At 42.0% G+C, this 12,891-nt stretch overlaps 1 protein-coding gene across 6 annotated transcripts; it reads right to left on the bottom strand.

Moving 5' to 3' along the window:
• Nucleotides 1-151: 151 nt before the first annotated feature.
• LOC101734936 lies at nucleotides 152-7,954 on the bottom strand. Of its 6 annotated transcripts, none has more exons than XM_031893451.1 (12): nucleotides 7,847-7,954; nucleotides 7,001-7,054; nucleotides 6,444-6,509; nucleotides 5,313-5,342; nucleotides 4,506-4,535; nucleotides 3,920-3,985; nucleotides 3,762-3,788; nucleotides 3,176-3,205; nucleotides 2,604-2,669; nucleotides 2,446-2,475; nucleotides 1,718-1,747; nucleotides 152-322 (listed from the first exon to the last, which is right to left on the bottom strand). In XM_031893451.1, exons 1-12 carry the CDS (start codon nucleotides 7,893-7,895, stop codon nucleotides 285-287), a joined length of 516 nt encoding a protein of 171 aa, XP_031749311.1. In that variant the 5' UTR covers nucleotides 7,896-7,954; the 3' UTR covers nucleotides 152-284. The 6 variants fall into 6 exon arrangements, with proteins under 6 accessions (XP_031749311.1, XP_012826843.2, XP_012826842.2 ...); XM_012971389.3 differs by having other exon boundaries at nucleotides 2,446-2,472; nucleotides 3,762-3,791; XM_012971388.3 differs by having other exon boundaries at nucleotides 3,762-3,791.
• Nucleotides 7,955-12,891: the final 4,937 nt, after the last annotated feature.

The raw sequence follows: 12,891 nt of genomic DNA on the forward strand, positions 1-12,891 counted from the left end.
GGGATGCTGTTCTTTGAATGCAATACAAATCTACCATAAAATAAAAAAGAATTTCTTTATAAACGTTGTAGAACTAGAAGTCGGGCACGCGGTTACATAACTAATGATCCAGCTAGATTTGTCTATTAAATATAAAGAACACCACACAAAATCAATGGGATAATTAACATTTATTACATTGTACATTTCAGATAGAATCCAATGGTCAAATAAGTTAAGGACGTGCTTTCTAGCAAAAAAAGTTATTTTTGCCCAGGATCCATCCAATGTTCTGTAGATACATTTTAGTTCTGTCCATCATTGAGTTTCTTCAAGTCTTCACCTGTTGGGAATAGAAAGAACTGATCATTTCACTTCCAAAGATGATTTTTTCTGAGGAAGCTACAGAATCATAACAGTGCGGCAATTTTTTTGCCCACGCCCACTTTTATGGTCATGCCCTAATTTCCACGCCCCATTTTTAAAAAAAAAACCTCCTTTTATATAGTTGAAATGGTGGGATCAGACGCAAAATGTGCTATACCCCCATACTGTACTACCTAAGGAAAACAATATAGTAACTCCTACATATAAAATACAAATATAGAGAGAAGGTAGTCAGTTATATGTGAGTTATAACTATGTACCAGTTTTGCCCCCCCATACACAGTGCCCCCAATGGCCCAATAGACAGTGCCCCCCATACACAATGCCCCCCATACACAGTACCCCATACACAGTGCCCCCAATTTCCCCCATACACAGTACCCCCATACACAGTACCCCCATACACAGTGCCCCTCATACACAGTGCCCCCAATTGCCCCCATACACAGTGCCACCAATTGCCCCCATACACAGTACCCCCCATACACAGTGCCCCTCATACACAGTGCCCCCAATTGCCCCCATACACAGGGGTCCCTAAGACCATCAGAAAACACATATTTCCGATTGTTCTTAGGAATAATTTTATGGTTGGGGGTCACCACAACATGAGGAACTGTGTTAAAGGGTCGCGGCATTAGAGAGGTTGAGAGCCACTGCTCTAGATGGTGTGGTATATAATATAGGGACCTAGGACCTATGTGCTCAGTCACATTGTTTGTAGCTGAGAATTTGCCACTACCATGTTGGCACTCTTATTGGCTCTCCCAGGATTAGTCCCCCTGAGCACCATTTTGGCAGAAGTATTTGCACTAGAAACAAAAAAATCTCATCTAAGATTATATGAAAATGTAGGATATTTCTCTTTTTGATACAGTACATAATCTTTTTCTCATTCATCCTTATCATTATAATCTCTTCTGTTGAAGAGGGGCATCATGGTTTTTTTGGGTCTTTCCACCATCTTTTTTTCCTAAGCATCTGTCTACATTTAAATGTTTGCTGGTATGGTCATATGGAGACGACATGGCTGTAAACCTGGAGTCTATCTGTTCCCTGATCAGTTGAGTCAAGTAAGCTCTAAATGGGTCATGGTAATTCAGTTCCTGAAACCTCAAGGGTGACATGTTAATGGAAATGGTTGGATAAAGGCATTTTCAGACTTTGTCTGTCCATTTCAATTCTATTTGACTTCTGGTCACCAAGCCACTAGCCGACAGTATCCCAATGTGACCAGCTGGGGGTGGCAGTGGGGGAGTGAAGGTTGGAACAGAGAGAGGGAATGGAATGACCCACAGAATGAGAAGATAATGCAGGTGAAAATCTGGAGGTTTTGGAATTCAGGACTCACCATGGGCTTGAAGTAATGATAAGAGCAACGCTGTGGAGAAAATGATAAATAATTAGTGATATTGGTATAGAAAGGGCAGTGCCTTACATAGGGTGCATGGAAGATTTGTGAAATAAATGTATATTGTACAAAAATAACACATATCTAAAGCTCTGTAATATCACAATTTTGAGTTTAATACCAATATATATTTCCCCAATGCTTTATCAAGGTCTCTCGCCTACTGGTTACTTCTCTCCATTCTTTCCCCCCAGCCTCCACCATCATACCATTGGCCTCACTGACTAAAGCTTTCTAAAACTATGAAAACAACGGCCTTTTGGGACCCTTAGTAGAATAATTATGATTAATATTTTATTTCTTCGAAGAACAACTTCAGGGGAGGCTCAGGTTTTCAATATCCCTCCATGTTCTAGCACAAGGCACCAATTTTATAGCCTAGTACTGATGAGCACCATCGGCGAATTCTTTCACAACCCTGCGGTAAAAATTTGCTGTGAAATTGTTTAACTGTAAAATACGCAAGAAACAGTGCAGTAAAGAACACAAGGAAACCGCCCTTCACTTCTATGCATTTGAAGTAAGGAAAAAACTTCAATGCATTTGGTGTGAGGAACAAAAAAGCCCATTGACTTGGTTAAGGGGGATCAGGTGGGATCAGGTGACCCACAGAATGGGAAGATGAAGGTGAAACCTGAAGGTTTTGAAATTCAAGAATGTTTACTCACCAGTCCGCAAAATGGCTTCTTTGTCAGCTACTAAATGGAAAAGCATAAAGAGACAGAGATAAGTATTATGATCTCCACTTCTTCTTCCTGCCCAAGAGCCGCAGGTTGGGGAGGGAAAGAGCAAGACTGGGCTTGGGAAACCAGGATCTTTTACTCACCAGTGTTGCTTCCATCTGAATCCCCAGAAGTCAGTTCTACAGGGCTATCACTGGGTGCCGCTGGCGCTAAAGGAAATAAACACCACTTCGTATGTGATTCAACTCTACAGAACTATCTCCCTGGCCTATACAGTGGTTGCATTGGTGTTGGGCACTTAGGAAGAGGTTATAGGATTATAAATGTGACAGTTTACTATTCTGGTTTCTATTTAATACAGACATTAAAGTCAAGAAAAAAGTAAAAATGCTACTTGTTGAGAGTGATCTTCAGTTTAGTCATGAGACAAACTATTATACTGCTCTAAAAGCATCATGGAAGTTCAGTTCCAGAAACCTCAAGGGTGACATGTTAATGGAAATGGTTGGATAAAGGCATTTTCAGACTTTCTCTGTCCATTTCAATTTCATTTGACCTCTGGTCACCAAGCCACTAGCCGACAGTATCCCAATGTGACCAGCTGGGGGCGGCAGTGGGGGAGTGAAGGTTGGAACAGAGAGAGGGAATGGAATGACCCACAGAATGAGAAGATAATGCAGGTGAAAATCTGGAGGTTTTGGAATTCAGGACTCACCATGGGCTTGAAGTAATGATAAGAGCAACGCTGTGGGTGGAGAAAACGATAAATAATTAGTGATATTAGTATAGGAAGGGCAGTGCCTTACATAGGGTGCATGGAAGATTTGTAAAATAAATGTATATTGTACAAAAATAACACATATCTAAAGCTCTGTAACATAACAATTTTGAGTTTAATAACAATATATATTTCCCCAATGCTTTATCAAGGTCTCTCGCCTACTGGTTACTCCTCTCCATTCTTTCCCCCCAGCCTCCACCATCATACCATTGGCCTCAATGCCTAAAGCTTTCTAAACCTATGAAAACAACGGCCTTTTGGGACCCTTAGTAGAATAATTATGATTTTATATTTAACTTCAGGGGAGGCTCAGGTTTTCAAGGTACCAATTTTATAGCCCACAATAAAATTCCACATTTTTTCACAAACCCGCAGTAAAAATTTGCTATGGAATGAAGATAAACGCCCTTCACTTCTATGCATTTGAAGTAAGGAAAAAACTTCAATTGACTTCAATGCATTTGGTGTGAGAAACAAAAAAGCCCATTGACTTGGTTAAGGGGGATCAGGTGGGGGTCACCAGTCCGCAAAATGGCTTCTTTGTCATTTACTAAATGGAAAAGCATAAAGAGCCAGAGATAAGTATTATGATGTCCACTTCTTCTTCCTGCCCAAGAGCCGCAGGTTGGGGAGGGAAAGAGCAAGACTGGGCTTGGGAAACCAGGATCTTTTACTCACCAGTGTTGCTTCCATCTGAATCCCCAGAAGTCAGTTCTACAGGGCTATCACTGGGTGCCCTGGGCGCTAAAGGAAATAAACACCACTTAGTATGTGATTCAACTCTACAGAACTATCTCCCTGGCCTATACAGTGGTTGCATTGGTGTTGGGCACTTAGGAAGAGGTTATAGGATTATAAATGTGACAGCTTACTATTCTGGTTTCTATTTCATACAGACATTAGGTCAAGAAAAAAAATAAAAATGCTACTTGTTGAGAGTGATCTTCAGTTTAGTCATGAAACAAACTATTAAACTGCTCTAAAAGCATCATGGAAGTTCAGTTCCAGAAACCTCAAGGGTGACATGTTAATGGAAATGGTTGGATAAAGGCATTTTAAAACTTGCTCTGTCCATTTTAGTTCCATTTGACTTCTGGTCACCAAGCCACTAGCCGACAGTATCCCAATGTGACCAGCTGGGGGCGGCAGTGGGGGAGTGAAGGTTGGAACAGAGAGAGGGAATGGAATAACCCACAGAATGAGAAGATAATGCAGGTGAGACGGTGAAATCTGGAGGTTTTGGAATTCAGGATCTTTTACTCACCTTGTCCCTGAAGTAAACCTAAGAGCAATGCTGAGGAGAAAATAATAAATAATTAGTGTTATTAGTATAGGAAGGAGAGAACATTAGATAAAAATATAACACCTGCATCCTATTTAGTGTTAGGTTGTTCAGGGGAGGGTCAGCTTTTCCATATCCCTCCATGCCCTAGCTCAGGGATCCCCAACCTTTTATACATGTGAGTCAGATTCAAATGGAAAAAAGTGTTGGGGAGCAACACAAGCATGGAAAAACTTCCTGGGGGTGCAAATAAAAGCTATAATTGGCTATTTGGTAGCCCCTATGTGGACTGGCAGCCTATAGAAGGTTCTGTTTGGCTTTACATTGGGTTTTTATGCAACTAAAACTTGCCTCCAAGCCAGGAATTCAAAAATGAGCACCTACTTTGAGGCCACGGGGAGCAACATCCAAGGGGTTGGAGAGCAACATGTTACTCCCGAGCCACTGGTTGGGGATCACTGCTCTAGCACAAGGCACCTTGAAAATTTTTGCTTCAAAAAACACGAGAAAAACAGTAAAGAACGCAAAGAAAAACACCCCTTCACTTCTGTGCATTTGGGGTAAGAAAAATTCCCCTTGACTTTTTGATGCTTCTCGAATTTTTCTGCTATGTTTTTGCGACAATTTCACTGATCTCAGACCCTAGTGCTGAGTTGAAGAACAGTAAATGATCCCTCATATCTGACTGATTATAGAACTATGGGGTTTAGCTAAGGGGGACAGATGACTACAGAATGATAAGATGCAGGTGAGACCAGAAGGTTTTGAAATTCAAGAATATTTACTCACCGTCCCGAAGGAGGGATTCTTTGTCAATGACTAAATGGAAAAGGATAAAGAGCCAGAGATTAGTATTATGACCTCCATTTCTGCTTCCCGCCCTATATTTGTGCTCTTCTCACACTGTCACAATGTAAATCTGACTATTTGTTGACATCTGGGGAGGAGTGAGGTTACAGAGAGGGGATCATGTTGGACACGCTGTAGGCTGCAGGGTAGAGTAAAAAGTTAAGACCCACAACTTTTGGATTATTTTTCCCATTGGGGTTTTTTGGAGAACATAGTACAGCATTGAAAATAAATATAAGAAAGATAAAATGTGTTGAACAAAAGTGTGTGGGGAAAGAGAGTATTGGACAGGATAATCATGTGTATATAGGAATATAGAGTTATTGTTTCCCTTCTGTGGGGATAGGTCTTCCTGAGTCTTAATTATTCAACCCAGAATCATGTTGGTTGTTATTCATAGTTTCTTTAGGTTTCTGCTCATTGGCTGTTAGAATTGGGATTGGGGTGGAGATTGGTCCCAACGGATTGAAGGCAACCAAGGTGATGCAAATGTTTCAGGACATACAAGTCTTCCTGAGTCTTAATTATTCAACCCAGAAGAATGTTGGTGCTTATTCATAGTTTGTTTAGACTTTTTGCTCATTGGCTGTTAGAATGGGGAATTCCTTGGCTTCATTCAGGGGAATGGGATTGGGGTGGAGATCGGTCCCAATGGATTGATAGGAACCAAGGTGATACAAATGTTTCAGGACATACAAGTCTTCCTGAGTCTTAATTATTCAGCCCAGAATAAGTTTGGTGCTTATTCATAGTTTGTTTGACTTTCTGCTCATTGGCTTTTAGAGCGGGAAATTTCTTGGCTTCTTGGGGTGGAGATTGGTCCCAATGGATTGAGGGGAACAAAGTAGACTCAAATTTGGATTTAGATTAGAGATGGCCATATGCTTGAGTTACTTTTGTCTAGCTAAATCCTGGAGTCTTGGTCTCCTGTACCACTGAGGATTAGGGGTCAAGCTAGGAGATGATGTAGAGGGGTGAGTAGCGTGGAAGTGCTAGGTAGATCAAGAGTGGGTGACCCACAGGTTGCGGAAGAAGAGAGCTGGGCTTGGAAAACCAGGATCTTTTACTCACCAGTGTTGCTTTTATCTGAATCCCCAGAAGTCAGTTCTTCAATGTTTCCATTGGGTGTCCATGGCTCTGAGGGAATTAAACACCACTTAGTATATGATTGAACTATAGAGAACTATATCCCTGGCCTATACAGTGGTTGCATTTCATTTAGGAAGAGGTTATAGGATTATAAATGTGACAGCTTATTATTCTGGTTTCTATTTAATACAGACAATAAAGTCAAGAATAAAATAAAATGCTACTTGTTGAGAGTGATCTGCTGAGCTCTTTTGCAAATTGCTCTCATGTAACATATTAGGATATTGTTCCCTCAGGCCACCAACGCAACAGCCCTGAGAGATGGCTACTGAAGCCCCATTTACCCGGATATAATTGCTAGAACTGGTCAGGGATATCTCCAGCCATGTGGTCCCCAAGTCCTGACGGCCATGGTACAGGGAACGAGGCAGGGGTGACATTACTATGCACTTTTGTGTGCTATAACATTGATTTGGAAATATTTCTAAGTACTATGTCATGTCTGCCGTAGGAGAATCTGAATGAATAATTCTACTTACCAACCATTCCGGATCCATCATCAGATATTTTTGCAATTGCTAGGCATTTAGCCCCTGAAAGGAAAATGAAAGTAAGTGGTTAGTAGCCCCCTCCTTATCTCACCCCATTCCCTGTCTGTAGTTTTCTCTTAGCTCTCTGTATTCGTCTAGGGCAGGGATCCCCAACCAGTGGCTCAGGAGTAACATGTTGCTCCCCAACCCCTTGGATGTTGCTCCAAGTGGCCTCAAAGTAGGTTTATTTTTGAATTCCTGACTTGGGGGCAAGTTTTGTTTGTATAAGAACCAGGTGTACAGACAAACAGAACCTCGTGTATACTGCCAGTTCATATAGGGGCTACCAAATAGCCAATAACAGCCCTTTTTTAATGCTTGTGTTGCTCCCCAACTCTTTTTACCTTTGACTGTGGTTTACGGGTGAAAAAGGTAAGGGACCCAAGCACTAGGAGGTCAAGATTTCCATAAAGGCACTGGAGTCCAGGAGCTTTAGGCTGATGGGTTGGATTCTTTGCCGGCACCCTTCAGCCTTCTAGCATGGTCAATAATGGAAACCAACTTTTACTGCTTGTGACAGGCAGTTTATAGTCAATAATGTACTATATCAGTCTTAGGGTGTACTCTGTAGGGGCAATTATATGACCAACTCACTGGGGGAGGGGGCAGCCACACAGTATTAGGACCCTCTGCCTTAGAGATCGGTGTAAACAACTTTGTCTTGTCCCTGTCTCTGGAGTAGATTGCTATACAGTCCAAAAGTTTACCCCATCTTGCCCAAAACGACCTTTAAGTCGGGTTTCCAAGACTATTCAAGAAAGCAAATAGTTCCTTATGTTTCTGTATCTCACTTACCCTGAATCATGACGGCGGCTAGCAGAGCGCACAGGATAATGGCTTTCATCTTGTTCTTCTCAGGGTCCCTGGGATACAGGGCTGTCTCTCTCCATGTCTCTTTATACCTGGCTTTCTCTCTTCCCTCCCCCAACCCCAAACCAAAACCAACAAAAACCCGAAGTACTGGACAGCATTAAAATTCATTTTCCTACAAAGCAATTCAGCTTCTGGCTGTTGGTTTAAAGTGCTAGAGAAGTTTGCACAGGGGCAAATATTTATCTAGGCCCCAGGGCCCGTCATGTCCAGAGTCCCCCGTCCCTGTTAAGTTTCCCGTTTTGGGCAGCGAGTCTGAGGGGCATTAACATTTACTGAAGGAATAATCAGAGACTAGTGATGGGCGAAATGTTTCGCCAGGCATGGATTTGCGGCGAATTTCCGCGTTCCGCCATTGGTGGATTGTTTAGTGAAATGGATGAAAAAATTTGCTGCCTAAAAATTTGCTGCACTTCCAAAAATTGAATAAATGAAAGAGTAGCCGTGCCGCGGGCGACAAAATAATAGCCGTGCGACAAAATAACAGCCGCAGGCGACAAAAGAATAGCCGTGCGACAAAATAATAGCCGTGCGACAAAATAATAGCCGCGGGCGACAAAAGAATAGCCGTGCAACAAAAGTATAGCCACGGGCGACAAAATAATAGCCGTGCCACAAAATAATAGCCGCGGCGACAAAAGAATAGCCATGTGCGACAAAAGAATAGCCACGGGCGACAATTTTTTTGGCGCACAACATTTTCGCTGTTTCGCAAATTTTTCACATTTCGCGGATCTCTTGAAAGATATGCGAATATTTCAGCGAAGCGAAACGGAACCAATTCGCTCATCACTATCAGAGACCAAAAACCAATTATCTCAAATAGTGATGAGCGAATCTCTCCTGTTTCGCTTCGCCATAAAATTCGTGAAATGGCAAGAAAATTCGCGAAACATTTGTGAAACGCATTTTTTTGTTGCCTGCATTTTTTTTGTGGCCCCCATCGTTTTTGGTCGCCCGCGTCCTTTTTCTTTTTGTCGCCCATGTTTTTTTGACGCGACCACGCCCTTTTGTGATGCGACTGCGCCCAATGTTGACGCGACCACTCCCAATTTGGCGCACAACGAAAGAATTGTTTCACGCAGACTTCCGTGAAAATTCACCGCGGGTGAAAAAAAAATTGTGCCAAGTCAAATTGGGCACAGTTGCATCAAAAAAAACGTGGGCGACAAAATAAAAAGACGCGGGCGACAAAAAAGACACGGGTGCCAAAAGAATTGCGCAACAAATGCGTTTCGCTATAATTTTACGACATTTCTTTTTCTTTTATTGCGAAGAGAAACAGAACACTATTTTTAATGTTTGTTACTCTCCATTACATTCTATTCAAAACCAAAGCCATTCTGATCACCATGGTAACACTAACGCAGGTACCGCGATGGCGCAACTGGGGCAAATTTTGAATCCAGGCTTGTAGTTCTGCCGCTACATAGTAACTGCCCATTGATTTGAAGGGCTTGGTGGAAGATGAAGGGGAGAGAACTTCAATAGACTTGCGGTAAAGGGGCCAGGGAAATGGCGGCAACCCCCTGGCGTGATATTGGTGATGGCGGAATTGCACTGGGTTGGTACTTTGATAGTGGATTCACTGGGGATAGCGTTTAGTATGGGGGTCATGAAAAGGGCTGAACATTAAAGTGAATGGCATTGTGGGATTACTAAGGCCAAATATGTGTCAAGTGGTTTATTAGCGGCAGTGCTGGGAGGCGGGGATTGTCTATAGGTGGGAAAGGTGAGAGGCGGGAGAGGGGGTACTGATGTGCAGGGCCCAGTGAAAATCTTCTTCGGACGGGGACCCGTCTCAAAAGATATGTACATTATGCATAAGGTTACATTAAAACTTACGCAATTAACGTAACTTTCATAAAAGTCGCCTATAATCCTAAGAAACTGACGTAACTTGCTAGAAACTTAGGTAACTTGCGTAGCAGCAAAGGCCAATGCAGAGAAGGGGCAGATAGGGGCAGATAGGGGCAAACTCCACTCCCCACCAATGAATTATTTGATTTGAGGAGCTATTTACTGAATTTTATCCTCCTACATGAACTTTCCAGCAGGGGAATGACCGGTTATTGGGTTCAACTGCAACATCATTGGGCCCCTACGCTTACGCAATTTACCCTACTTTCAAAGAAACTTACATAACTTACACATAAACTCCACTGACCCCTTATTTAAAATACTGACTTTTTAGCACATGAACTATTTTTACTATTTTTATGAACTACTAATGACTACTAGTTATTGGGCCCCACGGCAAGAGCATTGGGGCCCCTAAACTTATGCAGTTTGGGAAGGGGTGAAACTTAGGGCGAACCCCACTGACCCCCAATAAACTATTTTTACTATTGTTATGAACTTCTACTGACTAGTTATTGGGCCCCACGGCAAGAGCATTGGGGCCCCTAAACTTACGCAGTTTACTTAACTAATGTGAAAATTTACGTAACTTCCGTATCAAGCAGTGACAGCGCAGAGCAGGGGCAGGTAGGTGGGAAGGGGTTAAACTTAGGGCAAACCCAACGGACCCCCAATAAACTGACTTATTAGCACATTAATTATTTTTACTATTGTTATGAACTACTACTGACTAGTTATTGGGCCCCACAGCAATATCATTGGGCCCCTAGGGTTACGCAGTTTACGGAACTTATGCAAAAACGTATGTAACGTCCATATCAAGCAGTGACAGCGCAGAGCCAGGGGCAGGTAGGTAGGAAGGGGTTAAACTTAGGGCAAACCCCACTGCCCCCCAATAAACTGAACGACTTATTAGCACATTAATTATTTTTACTATTGTTATGAACTACTACTGACTACTAGTTATTGGGCCCCTACGGTTACGCAGTTTACGTAACTAATGCAAAAACGTACGTAACTTCCGTATCAAGCAGGGACAGCCCAGAGCAGGTAGGTGGGAAGGGGTTAAACTTAGGGCAAACCCCACTGATCCCCAATAAACTGACTTATTAGCACATTAATCAATGGAACTCTTTATAGGAATTGCTTATTATAGAGTAACATCAGCTGTTTCTATTGCGCACACAAGGGGCGTGGCCAAAATTTTCGTACTGTGCACTTGTGATAATGGGGGGCCCCATATAAATAACCTGTGTGGACCTGGGCGGGGTTATAAATACCTGGGAAATCAGGAATTCAGCCCCTTGGGCAGCGTTGGAATGAGCTTCTCCCAACCCACCCAATTTGGGGGATTCAGTTTAAAAAAAAAAACAACTTGTAAATGGTTTATTTGTATTGTTATTGTCGCCATTATTTACAGAGTAAATGTCGCTCGAGTGAGTATAGGTTCTGGTTATACGGCTACTCCTGGGCTTCAAGGCAGAATGCTAAAGTTCTATAGGTCAAAGTTGTGTTTATTATGGTAAATAAGCCCTAAAAAAGCAAACTATATGCTGGGTGTGAGTCTATTCGTTATTATTATATGTGGGTTGGGTTAAAGAGCACTGGGGCCAGAAAAAAAAATCTGATAATTTATTATTTTTGTCGAAATGATGACTTTTAAACCCATAATTATGACTTTAAAAAGTAGGAAAATTTAATTTTTTTACAAAAGCTGTTGTTAAAATTCAAAATTATGAGATAAAAGGACATAATTTCGACTTTTTAAAGTCATAATTATGAGATTAGACGTCATAATTCATCAGCTTTTTGGTAGTGTCTCATACTATCCCTGTCATGTCTCCAGCATAGGCTTCCATCGTCTTGTCTTTTGTTGCTCATTATCAGTGCACTCCCTCTGCTGGCTGTTAGCTGTATATGCAGGGAACCAGTTTCAGTGTCATCTCTGACCCTTTGGAACCACCATACTTCTGACATGTGACCTATTACAACATCTAGACTTTATTTTGTAGCCCATGCTGTGGAAGAAGCACACCGTATCTATCTTCTCCCCCATGGTAGTATCACTGGTACGCATATGGAGAAAAAGCTGCATTAAGTCACCACTAAAACTGCCAGCACCTCAGAGACGTTGTTGAACATAATTTCTAGTTGTACGTAATTTCTACCAGCACTTATATATCAATGTTGTAGTTGTTTAATCAATGCAATTGTTTTGTCTGATGTTCCCCTTAAGCTTAGCCAGTCCATCTGAAATCTTGAAGCTCAAAAAGCTCCAATAATGACCACTTCCTTCTGTAGCAAATAACCCAGTGATGCCCAACCAGTGGCTCAGTAGCAACATGTTGCCCTCCAACCCCTTGGATGTTGCTCCCAGTGGCCTCAAAGCAGGTGCTTATTTTTTCTCGCTTGGAGGTATAAAGACCATGTGTAATGCCAAACAGAGCCTCCTGTAGCTTGTCAGTCCACATGGGGCTACCAAATAGCCAATCACAGCCCTTGTTTGGCACCCTGGGAACTTTCATGGTGCTTGTGTTACTCTCCAACTTATTTTACATTTGAATGTGGCTCACGTGTAATAATGGTTTGGGGACCTCCGGAATAACCTGTCCATATGAAATGCTTTTTAGGTGTGATTTGGCCGGCAACCATAGGCTCGTAGAACGGCTTTTCCTACAGTAGGGTCTCTGAGTCTCTTTTTGATGTAGTAACATAACAGAAGTAAATCCAAAAAGAAGATTTGTAAAATCATCATGTGACAATGTGGAAAGATCATTATTACTAATATATTCCAGTTAACGAGCTTCTTCAGGACCATTCCCAATAAAAAGCAGATGGACAATGTAACGGGCATACCAGTAAATAAACTGGTGGTACAGCTTCTCATATCCTTAGGTTCAAGGACTGCTACAACAAACCCATGTAAAGGTTGGCGTATTTGGGCATAAAGGTTGCACCCATTACAGTTACACATCTCTGGAGGTAAAAACCCACCTATCAAAATGTCTAAATAAAAACAATTGTGCCAATAAAGTCTGAGGTATTATGTCTGGAGTTAAAATGGAGTTTATTCCCTTCTGGTGGGGGATGGAAGAGTATAAGGATTTACT

The sequence above is a fragment of the Xenopus tropicalis genome, chromosome 9 (genome assembly GCF_000004195.4).
Source record: "Xenopus tropicalis strain Nigerian chromosome 9, UCB_Xtro_10.0, whole genome shotgun sequence".
NCBI classification, from domain to species: Eukaryota; Metazoa; Chordata; class Amphibia; order Anura; family Pipidae; genus Xenopus; species Xenopus tropicalis.